General features: G+C 29.7%; 1 protein-coding gene across 1 annotated transcript in view; it reads right to left on the reverse strand.

Annotated features, from left to right (window-relative positions):
- LOC143223632 (F-box/LRR-repeat protein 6-like) overlaps positions 1–22,701 on the reverse strand; it is a 61,831-nt gene that overhangs the window by 29,296 nt on the left and 9,834 nt on the right. The window contains exons 2-5 of the mRNA XM_076451835.1: positions 20,566–20,740; positions 12,427–13,251; positions 10,539–10,731; positions 2,410–2,544 (exon numbers count right to left, since the gene is read on the reverse strand). Coding sequence (XP_076307950.1) covers positions 2,410–2,544; positions 10,539–10,731; positions 12,427–13,251; positions 20,566–20,705 — 1,293 coding nt within the window. The 5' untranslated portion in view covers positions 20,706–20,740. The remainder of the gene's footprint in view (positions 1–2,409; positions 2,545–10,538; positions 10,732–12,426; positions 13,252–20,565; positions 20,741–22,701) is intronic.

The following is a 22,701-nucleotide window of genomic DNA, read 5'->3' on the forward strand; positions in this document are numbered from 1 at the left end:
ACCACCTGGGAAGTATGCATGATATTCCTATAGAACATGCCATCTCAACAGAGCTTGCTGCTATTGGGAAGTCCTTTGTTGGTCCACTCGTAGCTAATATGGATTTGGAAATAAGCATAATTGACCATGCAACACCCATTACAGGGTCCTTGAAAAAAGAATAAAACCAAATACAAATGAAAGAAGTCACTCACCTCTCTTACAAACTAGCCAGGACATTGAGAATACCTAAGAGGGGAAGCCAAATACGTTTTGAAGTGACAACTCTCAAAGCATGTAAATAATACATAAATGTATTACACATAGTCCACATGGCCTGAAGGGGTAGAGGAGAATGTTGGGCCTGACTTATTCATGAATGGAAGAATATCCCTAAATGGACAAGATATTATGTGGAAGTAAGAACTGAGTTCTCTTTTTTACATGAGAATCCCAGCTATCACAGCTTCTCCTAACATAGTTTGAGGGTAAAGTTCTGTGAAGTGGAGGGAAGGGGCAAGAAGATGCTAGTTATCCATACAATGATCAGTATGAATGCTCAATGAGTGAAGATGATATGAAGAGGATCTGACTAGCTGGCAGAAGATTTACGAGGCAAATATGATGCTCAAAGATAGAACACAAAACTGGAGAACAGGTCTCTCTTTCACAAAATGATGATAATGACTTCAAGACTCAGCAATTATATTATCACATAAGACCACTGTTGCAAAATTCTGCCATAAAAAAAAAGTAAATATACACATCTGGTATATGGGCACATTACCGTGATTGGAAATAATCACATGATTTACACTTATATGGAAAATATAGCAAGGTATAAAGACTGGAGGAAGGAAGGAAAGATTCATACTAATGCTTAGATGGTCAGAGAAGAAAAAATTTCATCAGGATAAAACTAAAGTGTGAGAGAAGGTAAGAATTTTTTGGAAAAAGAGAATTTCCTACAGTAAGAATTTATCTTCCAAAAAAGTAACTTTACAATTTAATGTACATAATTCTGTACTTACCATAAGATCTATTTAAAGGAAAACATGTTTAAACAGCAGTGAGATGTAATACAGTAATGATTCTATTTTATTCATCAGTTGTAATAATGTCTTGCTTTTAAAATGTGAAATTTCTTTCATGAAATACATTTTATCATGCTTATCTAGTCTGCCAATTTCTACTATATTCCAAAACAAGTGACAACTTTTAAAGATATAACTTCAGCTTTTAATTTGAAGTAACTTTAATTTACCCAAATTATTTCATGTATTTCTTAACATTATTTTTAGCATTAAAAGTTCTTCATACTGGTATTAAAAGTTATTGTAGATTCAAAATCCTATTTTCTATGAACAACATTATATATATTAAATATATAAGAATAAAATGCATATAGATTAGCTAACAAAATGCTTCACAGTATTAATAAAAGTAAATTAAGTAATGTCGTACTTTGTAAAAATGAATGAATATAAACTTTACTATAACTCACTCTTAAAGAAATCATTCTTTTCCATAGATGATTAACACTCTTAATGATGGTTTTATTTTCATTGATGTGGTTAGAAGACAAAAAGTACAGTTGTAAACATGTTTGAATATACATGCATTAAGAAAATTTATGGTTCCAACTTTACAAGTTAACAATTTCTTAAAGATAAGTTTGTTTATTAATTTGAATATTTGCAAAAACCATCTTAATTTCGAAGTGACAGACTAAAGAGAAGGTAGCTAATGAAAAGCACACCCATGAACCTACTTTAAATGAATGGTAGGATTTGACCTTCACTTTTATAATATACTTCTAATCCTGTGGAGTACAATTATTTTTACTTTTTGTGATAATGAAATATGACTCACAAACTTTCAAACCCACAACTTTGCATGCTACCTACCAAGCCCTGCCCAACTTTTAACATTAAGCACAATATACACATTCTGTGTAAAGCATAATATAATAGACCCATTAATTTTTTTAAAATTAAAACTAAATATATGTTTTGAGCAGGGTTGCTAAGAATGTTCAAATTGAAACTCACAGGTTGTGGGACTGAAACCCATCAATGAACATGCTTGTCCTTTTAGCCAAAGGGGCATTATAATGTGATGGTAAAACCAATTTTTCATGGGTAAATAGTAGATCAAGAGTTAAGTGGTATTAACTAGCTGCTTTCCTTCTACTTTATCATTTACTTCAAATTTAGAGACAGCTGACAGAAATAGCTCTCAAACAGCTTTGTGCAAAAATTCAACAAACAAATATATCCTGTATTACAAACTATATTTGCAAGCTCAAAATGTACAATATGTTGAAACTAATATTCTTTTATAGATACATTCAAGTGTATATGTGAAAGGTTATACAAGAAATTTTGAACAAGATATTTTAAATTAAATTTCCTATATAGTTCGACTAACTTTGGAGACTCCTGAGAGATCAATGCTAGTCAAGCTAGGACAGTGGTCAGCCAATAGCTGGACACATTCTCGAGATATCCGGGTGCACTGAGCAAGGCTAATACTGGTAAGCTGAGAACAGGATTTGGCAATGGCCTGAAAAAAGAGATAATATATATATATATATATATATATCTTAAATATTAAATTATTAATTAAATTAAAAATAACTTCAAAACATTAATATATAACCATCTAATACTATATGTTTTTATCATAACAAAAACATGTAAAAAAATTTCATTAACTTTAATTTTGTTTGTAAGTATCTGAGAACTGGTTACAACTGTATTTGTGGGACCAAATGCCATATCAAATATGGCAATATACAATTAACAAGTATAAAGTTTTGTAGTAATTTACTGGTCCAAAGAAAAAAAGTTAATACATCTACTATACATAAATAGTTTAATGCAAAGTGACTGTATCTAATATTGAATTCATAATTACTGAAAAGTAAATGAAGGTTTAATTTACCATAATGCATGTTTAACAAGCAGATATACTGTATACACATGCAGGTTTACAGAAAACATTCAACAACAAATAATATACTGGTTTCCTTCACACTAAGAAATTTTAAAAAATATGGCACAAGCTCATATTCTAAAATAATTGGTAAAATAAAAAACCAAAACTAATCTTTTAAGTTCTAGCCTCAAGTAAGTCTACTGACTTTTGCATATTCATAACACGCAGCTTTTGATATGATGCATTACTTTTGTGTTTAGACTTACCTGCTTGTATTCATCAGAGCAAAAAACAAACAATGAAATTAATTACGCACTATGGTAACATTTATTTTATTCTAAATTGGTCCTACTTCTGTAGTTCAGGTAAACTTTTCAGTTCACACCAAAAACTTATTATGTTAAGAAAATAACATTCATGCTGCAATTTTTAATCCAATGGGAATATTTCACCCAAAACATTTATATTTCAAATTAATTTGTATTTTTCATTCTTAATGACTTGACACAGTTTGTTTTATTCTAATTAATGTCAAATTTAGCTACTATTATTTGACACAGCACTACAGAGTTGTGGTTCATTATCAAATAATTCTAAACAAATAGTCTACAATTTCTAAAATTCAACAAGACTTGAACAAACAAAACAATTTTTTAAATAAATAATTAAAGAAGTATAGTTTTCCTAAAAAAAGGTTATAAGATGATAAATAAACTTAATGTGGAGCACCTAGCTTCAAGAATTACACTCAAATCAGGCAACATCTTTGCTTGCCATGCCTAGGGATATTTACTGTAAAATTTTATGTATTCATTAGAAATTCACATCTAGCTTAGGAAGACATTAAATCACTTTTCTGAAAAAACAGTCAATAAATGTAAAATATATATACATGCATAAGTCTACGTGTATTTTCATTTATAGTATAATACACTACAGTGCATTAAAATCTGTTCATTACCAAACATTAATATTATAGATTTTTTTTAAAGTTGTAAAAGATGTCAGACATAAAAGTTTGTTTCTGCTAGTTTTCATATATTAATTTACATTGGGTGTTTGTGAACTTTTTGGCCCCACACTCATTCTGCAAACTTGGAAGTAGCAGAATCAAGTTTGGCATGTATGTTCTTATCAATATGATGGAGCCCTTTACTATGGGGTTTGGGGAGGTAAAATCACCCTGTAAGATTATACAGAATGATGGTGATCTATGTGCAGATTTTCAAGGCCACTGAACATAATTATAGGACTGGATTTTGCACTTCTGGACCCCCCCCCCCACAAGATCCTGGGAACAAACTTTTTGAATAGTATTCATATCCCACATACGAGGCATCGTGGACATATGTCCTAAATGGGATTCTTCTGAGTAGGGGTGTCTCTTTGGGTACTTAGAGAAGTAATTGAAGATAATGGAGGAACATGATTAGTACATTAGGGCCTCTGTGAACCAAGAAGTTCTTGGAACCCTATATCATATCACAGTTGAGAACACTTAACTTTATTTTATACATATGATAGTAATGCACTAAATATTTTTTATTTAATTAAATAATGCCCCAAATACATAGAATAACAATGTGTAACAAGTAGAGAATTTTCCCTAACTCCCAAAAATTTTTTGGCTTCTAACTATGCAACAAGAGTCAATGTAAATTAACCCAAGTTAGTCATTAATTTTCCCACAGGAACAAAGTTTGTACTATGGGTGAAATAGGTACTTACCTGTTCAGAAAACAATTTTATACAATAAATCATTTAACAGATGAAAACGTTGACTTTATACTGGTTATGAGTAATAAATAGGTAACATATAAGAGATTATTAACACATCCTGAAAGAGAGGTTGTAAGAGGTGGGTGTGGCAGGTAGGGTATGATTTTCTACATAACTCTGTTACCATACAAAATTGAAGGCTATAAAAATTATGGTTTGTCTGAACAATGACAATTCCATAGTGAGTAATTTATATTGAAATTTATACTTATTGGAGAAGATGCCAATCGTAAATGTGTGACATTAGGAGAAAAATCAGGATTTTTGTAAAAATACTGTCTTGTAGATTTAAGAACTTAAAACTTATATACTAATAAAATATTGATTATTAGCTAAGATTTTATGCTATATTATTTAGTATAACATAAACAAAATGTATTTAAATACATTTTGAAAATGAGACACTAAAACTTTGTCATGTGTAGTGGAGGATGTAAGAGGGTTAAATAATAAAATTACTATATTATGTGTAAATATAATAATTGGGTGTACTACTTTAGTCTAAAATATCCACAGTACCAGTGCTGTCTGATGGAAAATACCAAGTAAGCTAAGTAGTCTCATCACATAAACATAAAAGTACAATTCACAGTTGTTATAGGTGAATTGTTTTAATAGCATCTCTGAATAATCTGAAAACATAATGAGAAAAACATTCCTTAAGTGTTAAAAACATTGATAAAAGTTAGACTGGTAAAGTTGACGATGAGTATATGTTAAAAAAAAGATGGATAAGAATAAGTAATGAAATTTTTGCTGGTCTTGAATTCCAGGCTATAAATGTTTAAAGTTCTGAGGACACCAAGATCTCAGGAAGACAAAGGGTTTATATGCTCTTGATACTGTATAGGATATCTTGGACACTAAATATTCATATTGTTTACTGTTAGAAAAATCAGCAAACACTGGACTTTTACCACTTTAACTCGTGTCCCAGTGATAAAACTTACAGGTCAGGTAACACAAAAAAGTAATTTACAATTGCAGTTATAATACCAGTTAAGTACAAACTAGTTGTTTCATGAAATACTGTTCAAACAAGTTTCCACTAGGGCAAATTACTGAGCAATCATTTACAAAATGAATATAAGACAGAAAGGGAATAGTTTATATATTCATTAGATGTTTTTACAATTCTAATTCTTTTGCACCTGAAATTCTCCAACCCTACACATCCACACACCTGTGATTAACGTGCACTAGCAGACTAAAAGCAACTTTGAAATTGTAATATTTAATACCTGTAACAAGTTTTTATTTGTAACAAAAATCTTTAATAATTGAAAACAATTTTGAGAATCCTGTCATATACCTGCTCCCCATAGCGTTTCTTGAATCATGTCTATCTCTGTTCAATTTAGGCTTCATCTAAATGATTTCACATATAAAAGTAATGTCTAATGACAAAAGTATGTCTATTATAGGTAATTACAAACAGACAAGCAAAATGCACACATCTTTAAGATGGACAGCAAATGATTTAATGTCTACCTTTTTGTTGATACATTTAAATTGTTTTTCATGGGACTTAAAGGAGTTCATGCATTTCCTACATGTTTAGACACCTTCAGCTTAAAAAAAATGTATGATTGGTTAGCTGTCTGTTAATCAGTTAGCTTAAAGATGACTCATCAGTCACTTTCAGTTTAGCATAAATATTAAAATAGACAAGGTGATATTAGATTGATCCTGCTAATACTAATATGTTGTCTGTAACTAAAACAACCCATTGCACTCCATTTTTCTCATCTGATTTGAAAAAAATTGGGTGAATGATCCAACCAACAATATAATGTTATGAAAACTATCAGATGGTAAACACTTCTCATTCCTTAAAAAAATGATGGTAAAGACCATATGCAGTTCAAAATAGCAACAAATTCCAAAACATGACAAAGCTAACTGCCAGATAATGATAAAGGTAATAAATTTAGGAACATTCTTATACACAACTCAGAATTTAGTTGACAGATGAAAAAATCTCATTACTTGTCACAGGTAGGATCTGAATGAAATAAATTCTCATATCAGTGTCAATAGGAATGACTTCACTGAAGTAATTGTTGAAATAAAGCAAACACTTAAAATTAACTCTTCACAGAATGTTGATGTTATGAAAGAAGCAAAATGTTCAAAATATTATGTGAAAATCTTGAAAATCATACCGAGACTCTAAGCTGGAAGGAGAAGCAAAACAAAATGAGCACAGAACAAAAGGAAGCTAAGTATGTTATGACAGTCAAACCATATAATTAGAAGTCTTTGTGCAGGTAATTTAAAAAAAAAACAATTGTGTTCTTTGTGGAACAGATAAAAATATTGGAAGCATGATGTTGTCACAGCATTACAAGCAATTTACTTAAACAAGTTAAACAGTCAAAAGAATGAGGTGCAAAGACAAAATATCTTACTAAGCCAACCATGGCCCACACAAAAACAAATTCCTTTTTAGTGCTGTGAATGCCATGATGGAAGGAGACTTAGTTTTATAACAAGAAGATTCCAAGAAGTTGTAAATGACAGAAAACAAAAACTTTTGGAAATATTCAAATTCTAATGATTAGGTGGTTGTATTGGTATTTTCAATAATTTTTAGACAAAAACTGAAATGCAGTTCATAATTCTTGGAGACTTTTTATAGTTAAGAAACACTTTTAAAGCTTATCTTCTAGGAAAATGACTTAATTCAAAATGTATACCTTATGCCTCCTATGATTCATCTGTTAATCCCTTTTGTAAAGGGTTTGGTATAATATATGAGTTCGCATACACACTTGCACACATTAAGTATTTACCATACAACTTTTTACACAGTATGAGTACTTCACAACATTTGGCAAAATTTTAGTAAAGATAACAAGTTATTTGTACACAAAAAAATCAGATTTTATAATGAACTTGTCTGTGACAATATCAAGACTAATTAGTTATTATTCTGTGTGAAGAGATTTCATGCTTTGATTAAAAAACTATTCTTCATCCCAAAAATCTCAAATATTATTTGTGTAATCTCTAAAACCTTCTAAATACATTTCAAAAGTTTGTTTTCAGCAAAACTTTATCTTATGCTATCTTCTATACCTTATGCGAGGTCTATCAATTGACCAACCTTGTAACCGTTATAAAAAATTAGGAAAAAAATATTTTTTTTCTCAAATAACTACATATCATAACTCAAAATACAAATGTTAAGTTTAAGTTTCATAACATTACAAAACTTGCACCGATATTGTGCATGTGCACTCATCACACTATATCCAATAATACAAAACTGAGCTGGTTTTGGCTATGTTTTAGAGGACTTGTATTTTGTTTCATACAGTAACATTTACCAATTAATGCTTTGTTTCACTATGGTCTTAAACTTTTGACCAGCCAGTATTTAGGGTAATTTCATAGCGTTCACATTTTCCCTATTAAATGCTAAAGAAGTTTTTTTATTTTTATTTTTCCTTTTCTAATTGTCATATTTTGAAGCTCTACTCAAATAAATGGTTGAGTCTAACAATATAAAATACATATTTTTTTTATGTTCATTGGCCTTAAGATTTTGGCCAGCAGTATATATGTATACTAGTTATTACTATTTAGAAATAAATTGTTAAATTTATTTTTCTTGAAATATAGAGCAACAAATAAAAAAATAAAGCAAACAATCATCTGTTTTAGCTACAACCTTTGAACTCAGTTGATGCTGGACACACATTAATTAATAAGCCTTTTAAAATTTTGCAAGTGGAGGATATCAAACACAATTTTTTTGTTAAGTTTTATATATATATTTGAATAACCAAACAATCATAAATAACTATACTGATGCTGTAGAATTATAATATAATTTATTAAGCTTAGTAACTAAGATGTATTTAGGTCTAATAAATGTATGAAACTTCAAGTAAACTACAGACACAACCTACCTCCTTGAAATCTTAGATTGAAAGAATTTGTTAACCTTTTCATGAATTAAAATGGCTGAGAAATCCACTAGGGGGACATTCTGAGCTGTTCATTGGTTATTCACATGTCACATATTGTAGTTAGAGCATATAAGAAACATTTTCTAAAAATAGAGTTGAATGAAGCCACTGTGTTTGATTCAGTAAATAAGTGCTATCTCAGCAAAATAAAAAGATACAAGTTTCTTATTTTATATTTTAGCTTGTTAATATTGGCAATTTGAATTCCTAATTTGTACAAAACTACAGACTTGGTATTTTGACATCACAAACATCTAATTTTAACTAGTGCTGCATTCAACATACCACATGATTCACTAACATCTATATAGGTGGGTTCTTTTAATAGTTACTTTCAAATTAAAAAAATAACTCATACATAATATTACAGTTTGAATTATAATCTACAATTTGATTCCATTCTTAATGGCATAAATTCAGAAAATAGTAGTTCAATAAAATTTTGAATGCAAGTCAACAAACATGATGACATGGCCTTTGACCCATTGCAAAAGGGTTAAACTATGAATGAATGGATGGAATGGAATATCAAAAATCAAGTTCAACTGTATTATCATAGGAAACACAAAATATTGTATTCTAACAAAACAGAACAAAACTTGTCAAAGGGACACAAATGAAGACAACAAATATGATAATGAATCAAGTTGTCCTGATCAAAAAAATTTCAGAGAAAGATGAAGGTTTGATGAGTGAAGGTAACACAAGTCTTTGTCTTTAAAGTACACACATGCACATGAGCTGTTAAATACAACCCCAAAAGGTGTTGAAATACACACAAATGTCTGATAAACAATGTTAAAAAGAGATGTGTTATTTTGTAATAACTACTAAGTTTTTGTCACACACATTGGGACAAATAAAGTAATGCAGCTTTCATTACTACAGAGTTAAAATGATTAATGGCTTGCATTATATCATTTATATACAGAATCGTAGTCCATTAATGATCAGCCAAATGGACTTCCTACCTCTTAGTCTACATGCAACTTGACAATTCTCATATGGTCACATTTTATCCTGAAATTTCAGTAATATTACTAGGAAAAACTTTCTTAATTGTAATAGTAGGTACACATTTGAATTAAATTTTAAAATAAATTTTTTTTTCAATATGCTATCTCATTAAGAGTACAATAAAAGGCAAAATTTTTATCATTAGCTACAATAGACGAATTTCAGTTGAAATGAAACAATAAATATTCTACTGATATATATACCAGATAAAGTAAAAAACACAAATAATAAAAATTATTTTATACATTAGTATTTGTACTTGTAATAAAAACTTGTGAAGACAGTCACTAATGCAATACAACAAACAGGTAAAGCCCCTTTTTGTAGTATAAATTTAAATGCAAAAGTTTATAATTAGTATTTTTCAAAAGCATCAAATTAAGTCCAGTTTGTAAGAAAGTAATCATCTTTTACAGTTAATATATAATATCTCATGCTGGTGATGTTAAACCTATAGATTTTTCTTTGTGATATTAAGCGAACACAAGAGAAATAAGAATTTTTAACAAATCTTTCTTTACTGGTGCAATCTAATCGTCCAGTAAGAGCATGAAAACACCTCAGTTATGCACCCCATGTGCTGCACTGTGCTGCCAATGAAGCTAGCACCATTTTTGCTCAGATCAGCATGCAAGTTCCTGATTATTACAACATAAACTACAATGGTGTAAGTCTGTGCCAGACACAGGAATGAAAGTAAAGAGAAGAAAATCTCTTTCTTAAGTATAAATAGAAACAGTTTAAGATTATAGAAAGGGTATAATATTGTGTTGTATTAAAAAGTTAATAATTTGAAAATCAGTTATCCATTTTGATTTATAACCTATTAGGGAATATGGTACCTACTGAAACACCTCTGGTGGTCAAGGTAGTTCCCCAACCATTTAAGTTAAGATCAGAGGTATGCTGTAACCACTGTTTGCTGAGACGAATGAGCTGGTTTTCAGTACGACGGATTCTTCCCCAAGAGAGATCTACATATTTCCACAGAGACAGGTCTTGTGAAGCTTTATTCCAAAGTTTACAAACTCTGGAAACCCTATATGAAAAATATAATGTTTAATATATGAATAGAGTGCACAAATTACTGAACAGTTTCAGGATGGATTTGTTTAACCATGATTGAAAAAACAAATAGTCTGCAAAAAAATCTCCTTTAAGTATTTCTACAGGTCATAAAAATGCTATTTTGCAACTAATCTCAATACTTAAAAATAATTTTTTTATACATTACTTTTTACTTCTAGTAGGAAGAAGAAAAATAACTTGTGTATTTAAATCTTGAAATAATCATAATGAAGATAAGTACAATGCATGATCAATAGCTTATCATATGTCCTGGTTAATAAAAATTTACATACAATGAGACCTAACAAGTATAATTTGATAACTTGGTAAAACAGAGTTGAAATATATTAATTTTTTATTAATTACCATAAATAGCTTCTTTAGATAGATGAATAATATTTGTACTCAAAAACATATTTCTTTAATCTAAAACTTTAAACTTCTTATTGTTCATTCTTTTGAAAACACAGTTACAATTTTTAACTTTGGTGAAAATAATGTTTAACTATGATATTACAAGATTGAGAAGAAAAATCATTTCTTAGCCTTGCTTTTATGAATGTAGGTATTAAGCAAAGTAACACAGCATTTTACAAATCTAACAATGGTATGAAAACTATTATCAAAATATATATTATAAAATACAGTAATTGTTTACATTTTATTTAATACTTCTAAAATTTTTTAACTGACAAGCAAATCCATATTCAAAAATGTTTCTTTTGCAATGTAAGAAATGAATATCTGTTCACCAATTCCTGATATTAGGGAAAACCAACATAGTAGAAACAATAATATAAACAACACGTGATGAATTTTTGCCACATTTCTTTACTCTATATACATGTGATTCTGTGTACTTTCTATAGTATCACACTGTTTATGATACACAACCTATTCTGTGTTTTGCAGAATCAAATACCACATTAACCTAAATTCTTCCTATTTCCTTTGCCACAAGACAAGTTGAATTAGAAGTTAGTGAAAGATCTGAATGATAAAAGCACATATATGTAAGTGTAAGACAGATAAGTAACTTCTATACCATCAGTGATATCCTATGAATTAATATAACAATAATGTTTCATGAATGCAGAATATTAAAAACCTTTTAATCACGATACTTCATGTTCATATTGAATAATATCATAATACTTTTCACATAAAATTAAGCAATCAAATCTAAACTATTCTAATCTAATGTTATAAAAAACAAAAACGCGATCCAAATTCTCACTAGCATTTTATGCGACATATCAAAACATCTTTATATAAAAAGAAATCACTTTAGCAAGTTTTGAAGTAACTATAGATATAGCTAAAAATAATAATACTATGATACTACATACACCACTACCAAGAAATATCTTATATTGATGGAAGGTTCAAATAATATTTTATGATACACTCTCTACTTTACTTGGTAGTTAAAACATACATCAGTGTATAAACTTTTATCTCAGAACATGTCAACTGAAAACTGTATTTTAGAAGATTTTTACTTCTTTTGGATATAATAATAATAAAACACATCACACAAGTTACATCAGCTTATAAACTGTCATTACTTAGCAATTAACCAGAGTTTTCCTATATTATGTGAAAAAAACCTAAAAACAATCATCTTCCCTGCATTAAGCAACACATTTAGTCTTCTGAAACTTACCTTGGTAATAAAGGGAACACACCATCTTTATTGACTATAGTTTTAAATATGTGAACAAGTATTTTTTCTGGAATATACCTTCCCCAAGGCCCTTCAACAAAGTCAGGAGGATATTCTGGAGTTTTACTCATCTTTTTTACTTTAGACTTTGATTCAGGAGGTGCATTAATCTTTTGAAACTGTTTTACATCTTTACTTATTTCTCGGTCTTCTTTACTTTTTTTTCGTTTCTTTGGCTTCACCCTTCTTTCTCCATCATAGTGCTTTCTTTTTTGCTTATCTTTATCTTTTTTCTTTTTTTTCTTTGGAATATCACTATTTTTTTCATCATTTTTCCGTTTCTTTTTTTTCCCTTTCTTGGAGCCATGAGAAGTTATCTGTTTGGTCAAGGGGATTCTATTACAGACATCAGAAGTTATACTTGTACTGTATACACTTTCAAAACTGTACTCTGAACTGCTCATCATTTTAATCCCACTGTTTTTAGCAGTTTCACTGTCAGTCTTTTTGGCTGCTGAATTGTGTTCAATGACAACAAATTCAGTGTTACTTGGTACAACTAAATGAAATGTGTCACTAAGTAGGTTACCAGGTCGAATTTGATCATCGGCTTTACCAGGTACCTGAAGAATTTGATTTTCGGAATTAGGTGGTAAATTCTGATGTTCAATATCTGCAGACAGGCTTTGCTTACTAGGGTTACCAATCAGCTTTTTTTCTTCAGTTTTAACAAGTAGGTTATGACTGTCAGTACTTTCAGGTAGATTCTGAATGTCTTCTTCTACTGTGTCACAGGAGCTGCTATCCTCTGCTAAAGGGTAATTTCTAAAATGATAATATATATTAATTATTCTTAAAGTTTCAGTAATTTTAAAATCATTGTCATCTATCATATGTAAAATATTTAAAGTACACAATAGCAGATATTTATATGAATCAAAAATTGTTAATATTAAAATTTTTGTGTTGCAGTAATTGTAAAACGACAGAAGAATGAGGTGTGAATGAGTGTATTTGTTAATCTTTTGAATAAATTTCAAATAACACACGAATTATATCAATTATATAAATTAATTTTCAACAGTAAATATACATGTGCACCCATGAAAATACTTTATGTATTCATTTACTAAGTATTTAATCAACTATTTAAAAATGACCATTATTTGACAAGTAGTGGCACATTTAAGGCAGGGGATGGTTTGGTAGAATAATTCTGTTTAGCACCAATACTAAATAACAAAATACTGCACAGCATTGCACCAGCATGTGGTTAACATGCTGTCTCAGGTAAGTGCAATCTAGAAAAAATAATACTGCATAAAGTTCCTTGAATCCCATGTAAAATGTTAAAAAAAATTTCTTTTCTGTAAAAGTTGTTTTCATAATATATTTAGTAGGCAGTGGATATAGTTATAGGCCTAGAAACCTTTTGCAATTTTCTATTTTAATGTTATGCATAAGGAACACCAAAATCTGGCACATGTATGAAAACAAGTATATTACACTTACAGAACATTCCAGCCCTATTTCAGAGCAAGGGTTTTGTTCACTTCCTCTCACACCAGTGGAGTTACACCAACCTAAAGTGGAACTCCCCATATCAATGTCTTCAATAGCTTTGGAATGGGGAAAGGAGAGTTATCATTTTAATTCATTATAAGAAAATGAAAGAAAGGAATTTGTAGGGGAGGAGGAGGAGAACACTGAGAAAAGTATGTGGCCCAAATATAAATTCTCTATTATCTGCCTAAGGTCCTACACTGATAGGCTGTGTAATGGGAAGGAATAAAGCCAGCAGGCACTAGTCAGATGTGAAGACAGGACCACACCTGGTATTGCTATATTATTATTATTCTTTCTGAAGTATGGCTTGGAAAGCACATACATACTGTCAAAAACAATTTTGTAGAAGATTTAATATCAAAAGCAGTCATTTAACATGTGCAGATGATTTTAATACTTTCTGTTATCCTCTACTTAATACAGGTTTAAAGAAAGATAACTATTCCTTGTAATGCAACATTAACCACATAAATGTATTCTATTGTCTCCAGAATGAATGTGTATAAATCAATATTTCTAATACTATAAATTACACTAATTGTAAATAGGCAACCAAGTTGGTACTATATAACAATAATGAAATTAATATAAATCAAAGCCAAAACATTCAAAATGAGACTTAAACCAGAGAAAAACTGTCCATTTGCCAGTCCTTGTTACAACCATTTTCCATTGAGTCAATGGTAATAAAAAGACTGGTAATAAACATTTTTTTAAGGATCTTATTGTGAACGTTTTGGTTTTGGTTTGGATGTATATACACACACACACACATACATACATGTTTGTCTCTAATAAGGTAAAAAGTTTTTATTTTTTGTTGTTGTTGGTGTAAAGCTTGCAAAAAATAAAAAAGACACTGGGAAGATTGAAGAATGTTGACTAAAGTGAGGTGAAACCCAGAGGTGGAAGAAACAATAATGTAGTGTAAGGGTTTGTATTTCTTGTCATATCACATCTAGAGGATGTCTACAACCAGATTCAAACAAAGCCATCAGAGGACTAGCTTAAAAAACAAAAGATCAGTTGGATGAGTTACATAACCGTACCATATCTCACTGAAGAAATAACTGTTGAATGGCATGAAAAGAAATGGTACAAATGAAATATCAGTGAACTGCCTTAAGAAACTATAGGAAATAATTAGGATGTAAGTGGTTATACAGAGAAGAAAGTGTGTTTGGAGAAAACATACAATAGCCTACCTGAGCAGCTCAATTTGTTGTGGAGAAGATAAAGTCTGGGAGGAAAACCAACTGTCCCCATGGAAAAGAATGCAAAAAGTTTCCAATGCTAAAATATCTGAATGATGTTTTCCACAAGCAAAAAAGAAAGATGGAATTAAAATAGGGGTTTTTTATCCAAGAAAAGGAACTGGAAGAGAAAGATCACCAAGGATAAAGAGTGAGAAAAAGTCTGTAGGTCCTCATAAAAGAGAAGAATGGATTGACAGTAGCTATAAAGTCACTAACAAATCTATCCTGCAACAAACAGTCAATGAGACAAAATGATTCCATACAAAAGCCATAGTAAAAAAAGAAGTGAAATGATAAAAAGTTAAATGACTTAAATCAATAAATCATCCACCTGTACATATATAAGTTGCAAAGGTTAGGGACCAGACAAAAAAACACATGAAGATAAGTGTGAAACATTGTTGTAAAAGATGGATGTCTGTGCTAATGTAAAGAAGAAACTAAGATGGGAGACATAGAGACCCTACGATTCCCAAGAGGCTAAGGAGCAAAAATCATAACTGGCCAAAGAAAAAACATTGAAAGAGGAGTCACAAATGCAATTTTAAGTCTTCAAAAGTGGAAACAAATCTACAGAAATATCAAATGTAAAGACCACTCTATGCAAAGGATTCACTTTAGTCATGCCAGTCAAAGTTTCCAGAATGTAAAAAGTCAGCAAATAAATGGTATTTTATTAAGCCAAAAAGAGGAGCTTCAAAACAAGAAACAGAGGTTCTGAGAGCAAGTACCTCCTGATGGGTTATGTAAGGAATGACAATTGAGTTTTTGAAATATAACAAATGAGAATATTCAGAGTAGCAAAATATGGTAGAAAGTCTACTGAACTACCCAAGGATACTGGTGTGGAATGATCTCTCTGGAGAAAACAAAACATTGAAAGGTTATAAAAACCCAGAACTGCACCACATCCACCTAAGGAGGTTTAGTAGGGGTGGAGGAAGGTAAATTTTCAGAGTTGCATGAAAACCTTTGAGCTACCAGGATAGTGAAAAGCAAAAAGATTAAAACAGAGAAATGACAGAATACAATGTATTAAAGGTTATGTTTCACTGATTTACCAGAATCCACTGGAAAGGGCACGAAAGAAATATCTCAAAAAGGAAAGAGCATGCATAAAGCTTGAGAAAATAATATAGGCACTATTTCCAATTTAGTTTATTTACATATTTTTAAAGTCTAGTTGTAGGCTACAAAATAGAATGGTTGTTTTGATTCAACTTGTTCCTGTACTTTTGTGACTATCCCTATTCCCCTTTTTAAATTAATATCTTTCAGTTATCTCATTCTTTACATTTTTTATGCCCATTTATGAAGTTTAAGTTTTAAGCTACATACATACATATGTATTCAATTGAATGTTATATGTTTTTCAACAGTTTACTGCTCCTTTAGCTTTTCTTTCACCCAACCATTATTTACCTCTCTTATTAAACATGCATCTACAAAAACATCTGAGACACAATAATCAGTAGAATAAATCACCATTCACAAGTGTATAGAAATCTACTATATTAATCACCTACTGTTAGAAAACTCACTAGAATAGTTGAAGATAGCTAAGTATGGACAAAGTAAAACAGCAAACTTGAAGAATCAATGAATGCAGCAAATTCAATAAACGATGAATCCTCAAAGTGGTAGTTTCCAATTAATGTGCTATAAGTTGCACAACTTATTTTCTGATTAGTATGCATTAGTAAAACATAGAATTTTTTTCAACGATAGAAAGTGAAGAGCTTAGAGCAATTCTTATGTGCACAAAAACAAAAGTGGTTAAATTAATTTTAAAACAACTCTATGACGTACTTAATACTCCATTCATTACTACTGTCCAAGTTACAGTAAAATATTTGTAGACATTTGTTCTATAGCACATTGTAAAATTATTATCAGTAACAATAAGACTGGACTCTGTTATAAATACACACATTGTTTACTCTAATAAAACAAAGTATTTATGACTAGTATAACAGTGCTTAAAAGGCAATTTTAAATTTCTGTAATGCTTTAATGGTTTTGAAGAACTTAAGTTGATACCAAAGAAGAACTTTAGAGACAGGAAACCTTGACTTTAAGAATCAATTTAAAAACAGCCCTACAACCTTTGGAGGAGTTTGTTTAGTGGCTGTGCATAAAGTTTGGAACAGTATACCTAGCCATTTTTGAGGCAGGCTTTAGTACTTAGAAGACTTCAGAGAAACTTGGTCAGAAGTGATGGAAGAAATGATAAAATCTAACCTTCTGTTGGAAGAATCAATATAAAAATTGTATTATGACTTACACTAGTTTTTCATAATAGATTTGCCCATATTTGTGTAAAATATGTACAGCATTTTTTTCTGCAGGCTTGCAAAAAAGAAAAATATGAATAATGATATGAAGAGCAAATGGATGAAATTTGAATTCTCTATAACAATCAGAAAATCAATTTTTTTTGGTTATTAACATTTTAGCAGCCTTAGGTGATGAGCCCTAAAAATAAAAGGCAAAAAATATAAAATATAGATTAAATGAAATTAATAATAAAAAGCATAAATTACACAGAAAGATGAAAATGAAATAGTCTATAGAGTAGAAATTGTGTTGTGAAATAGACACATGGATGTGATGTTCTGTGTAAAAGACAAGATAATTAACCAAAATATAATAAGCACAAAAAAAACACAGGCAAACCAAAAACAACAGACACTTATTAAGCTTAATTGAACAAGATGTTTAACTTAATTATTGATTAACACAGAAGTAGAACTACTGTAAAACAGAAAATAAACACGTGAAACCTAACTGAACAATGCATAACAAAGAATATCATTAAGTCTGAAAAGAGAAACTTAACTGAACAATAAGTACGTACAATATTGGGATAAGTTTGTGTGGACATTGACTTAAGTGTTTAATACAAACCAAGTGAATAGTAAGAAACACAGTATAGTGAAACTAATGACAGACATACCAGTAAGGTGAATTAAAGGTAGTCCTAAAATAAAAAAGATCATGGTAAGTCTAAGCAAATAGTATGGTGAAAAAATACAACTAATACTAATGGCTAAACTAAACTTGATTATAAGTTTTAACCAATCTAAAGCTTATGTAATGGAAACCAAATAATGATCAATAATAATATTAAAAATAAAAGTATTGCAAATGTGTGTGCCCTCAAACTCTAGGTGAGGCCCACAGAAAATTAATTCACAAGATCATCCATCTCCTGACAAAGCAAAATGGAAAAATCTTCTTGCAGAGTACTGTGACCTGTGGCCTGTTTAAGTGTGCTAATGGTGCATATAACCTCCAAAGAGATAACAAAAAAATTCATACTGTAATATGAATAACCAAATATAATTGTGCTGGCATAACAATAAAAATTTGTTTTGTAATGAAGTAATAAGTTCTATAACTGAGTAGGTATATAAAATAATTCATCTTTGAAGTAACTCAACAAGTTACAAATGTACTATTGTATAATAAAGAGTAAACTTATCGAGGTGTTACTGATACAGAAAAATATTAAGATAAAACACTAGAAGAGAGCACAAACTAAATGTTAGAATACAAGTACTATCAAACAAGAAGTGATAGTTTGGTAGAATTGAATAAAGGGAGTCACATGCTTCAAGAGAGTATGCCACACTTACTGGTGGAAGATTGTTGCATGATAATTTATACAATACACACACTGGAATTAGTCAGTTCCAACTGAGAAGAGGAAAGGCTTGTGGTATGCATAAAAACATATTTTGTATATAAAGAGCACCACTGAATTATTTACGTGAGAAGAGATAAAGTACCATATCAGAATCCTGTTTTAAACAGATCTCTAGCTTTTATATAGTTCTGTAAATCCTCCAAACTCTGTCAGTTGAAATATCCTAAACATAAGGCATTTATCCTCGATTTCTTCCTTTGCCCTTAGTAAGTTAACTAGTTTGATCTTTCCTGTTAGTTTTTCTTAAAACTTTTTCCTTTTATGGAAGGAGAAATATATGAAACTAACTGTTCTTGAGAAAATACAATTGATACAAACAATATTAATTCCAGAAGTGAAACTACGTTGCAAACACAGAAAACTAATACCCCATACAGATTTAAAAAAATGTTACTGTTACGATCAACATGACTATACAAAATCACGTTGCTGTCATGGTAGACAATATACAGAGAAATGGAACTGGACGTAACATAAAAGTTCTGAATAATAATTACACATGTTAGCTATCGTAACTAATAGGAAACTGAACAATACAGGATGTTAATAGATGACCTTTTATTTTAATCAATACTACTTCAGAACAGAATATCTGATACACTTTTCTCTTAAAACTAAATTCACCTTAACCTACGAAAGTATAAAGCTTTTCAACTTACTCCTATTCAAGAACAATATGAGAGGTAGTTTTAAAAACAAAATATTGACTAAATGTTTTACTCAAATAAAAATGGTATAACAGAAACAAAAAACTAAGTGATTCAAGCTAAAAATAACTAACATAAACTGTATCTAAAAATGGCAGCTTGTTTTGATTGGAAGTTTATACTAGGTAAACAGAAGCATAAGAGTGATTATAATGCCTATTGTTTAAAACATCTTACACATGGAGTAGAATATACAGGTTATTTTATGTTTCTACTGAATAATTTGATGAATTTGAAAAACTAAGTTTAGATGGATCATCAACAAATACTGGTCACTTAAATAATCTATGTTTAGTCATCTGCATTAAAGTTGACATATTGGTGTTGGTTGTTATCAATATCAAGTTGTCAACTTATGTATCCTTATACTGTTCAATACTTGGCAAATTATAGATGTCACTGGTCACTTTTTTCAAAACAATTAGACTTCATTGTTTAAAAAATGTATATCTGAAAATGTTTTTAAATACATTTTTCAATAAATATTATGAAATACTGAATTTTATAACAAGCTTGTAAAAACTTCATTACGATTATGCACATGTATAGTGTATAATTGAAACATACACACTTGTAGATACATTCTAAGCACACTTTGTAGAATTACTCAAGTTGTGCAAGTAAAACAGTATAACTTATCTATATGTGATTAAATTTGGCTAGCATTCCTAAAGTTAGAACTTGTATTAGATATACTTCAGTTGAACAAACATACTTCATGTAATAACTTACTACCTCTATATTGAAAATAATGATAGAAAAACATAGTATATAAAAATACTTTATCACATAATATATTTGTCTGTCAGATTTCATTAATAACACAGATTAAAAATCTGTAGCAAAGTTTCACTTTTTTTAAAATTTAAATTTACATTTGTATGCTATATCCAGATCTTACCTCATTTTATGTGAATTCATATTTACTAAAAAATCTGTATTATCGGAAGGCCACGTATCACCTCCAAGGTTGAGAAGCACATTCCTATCTGAATCCTGCTTCATTTCCACAACCTCTTTCTGTACATTTTGTGTAGCCATAACAATTTTTGGTGGTACTAACCAATCTAAGTCACCTAGAAGAAGTAATTTACACATTACTATGCAAATGACAATCTTAGGTGAAAGATAACATATTTTTTATTGTTCAATAAAAATTCAGGTTTGATTCAAATTACAAGGTAATTAAATCTAAAATGTAATATCTAAATATTCTTTCTTGCAGGTTTCTATATTTTAATTCTAACCACATTTATGATAATTCTTTGTTAAAGACAATGCTGAGTTTCTTGATCATATTTTAGGAATGCTGATGTTTATGGAAAAAAAATAGCACAGAATGCAATATGCAACAGGCTTATCACTCTGCGACTTCTGTTATAAGAAAAATGTTAAAACCTATCGATACAAATTATAAAAAAAACAATCATCTTTGAAACTGAAATAAAATCAAAAGCAATTATTTTATTTCCTAAATCACTTGATACATCTTTGATAAAGATTTGTGGTGTTTTGTTTTTTGGAAAATTGCTTCCCTGAGAATTTCTTTGTGATTTACATATTACAAAACAGAACAAAAATTATTTCACTTTCCTTATGCCTGTGTGTGTGGAAAGAGGTTGTCATTAGTCATTAAATACACTAATAAAATCCTTAACAAGTAACAAAATAATTAAATAAGTCACTGTATTGGATATTATGTAAATTTACTTGAAAACTGAATTCAAAATTAAGTTATTTATTTATTGTAATTATACTTCTTTTCCAACTTTTCTTCTCCCTCTTTTGTCTACAATATTTATTTTTCACTCCTTCCCCTTTCCACTCTTATATCAGTTGCTGTATTTTCTTTATTCCTTCTGCATTATTTTCCAGCCATCTCTTCACTTTCTTTTTTCTCTTCCATGAATTATATATATTTTGATCTACACTTTTTACAGCATTTTATACATATTTTATATTTTGCAATGCATAGCCTACAATTTTTTTAATATTTTCAATTTCTGTTTTTTATCCAGTCATTACTACACTTATATCTTTCTAAGAACATTTTTACTTTTTTTGTTTTGTTTCTTTTCCACATATATTGCAAATTTCTCCTCTGTTTCCATATAATTGGAAAATTTTTAAAATTATGACTCTCATATGCTAATTCCACTTTCTTATTAAAAGACACATTTCTATCTTTAGCTGTAGTTATCTTCACAATCCATATCATTTATTCCAATACTCTAGTTCATAATCCAAAAGTCCAGTATTTGTCTTGTTTTTCTCACCTTTGTCTTTTACTTAATCTTTTTTTCCTTATTACTTTCATATCACCAGTGTTTATTGTGTTTTATTTGCCTTATTTAATATTCAACAACACTCAGACTTCTGCCATGATTGTTGGATTTCTGCTTCTTCATTTACTATTTATATTGGTATCTTTCCCTCCACTCCAATTATTCATTTAATATATTGTTTGTTTTTTTTATTCATGTTGAAAGTATCCCAGTACCCACACTTCTATATCTCACAAACATACTTCTTATGTGGATGTTGGAAATTTTTTCTCCCATTCTCTATAATACACCTATAATTAATATATTATGAGATAAAATTACTGGAACTGATTTGCAGTGACAAAATCATGAAATAAATGTAGTGAAACTGGACTGTTTGTAGAAAACAAAAATGAGCAGTTTTTTCCTGAATGATTGTGCATTAACTGAAGCTTCTTGTGCAACTGTTTTGGAGCCTTTGTTATTCACTACCTGCATAAATGTCAATAACAAGATGGACTCTTAATTATCTAACTCCACTTGTAACTTCACATAATTAAAGCATCTTAGCATTGATAATAATGTGTTTTTGATTCATAAGGACCTTAACATGATTCACCTAGAGTAACCATAAGAGTTTCTATACCATAACTTTTAAAATGCAATTTATATCTTCACAAACTATGGCAAACTTTCAGTGAATATTATAAGTCATCTGTACACAAAAAAATTCTGAACTTTCAATATTTTTAATAAACATTTGTTGCTTTGTA

Source organism: Tachypleus tridentatus, chromosome 1 (genome assembly GCF_004210375.1).
Source record: "Tachypleus tridentatus isolate NWPU-2018 chromosome 1, ASM421037v1, whole genome shotgun sequence".
Lineage (NCBI taxonomy): Eukaryota > Metazoa > Arthropoda > Merostomata > Xiphosura > Limulidae > Tachypleus > Tachypleus tridentatus.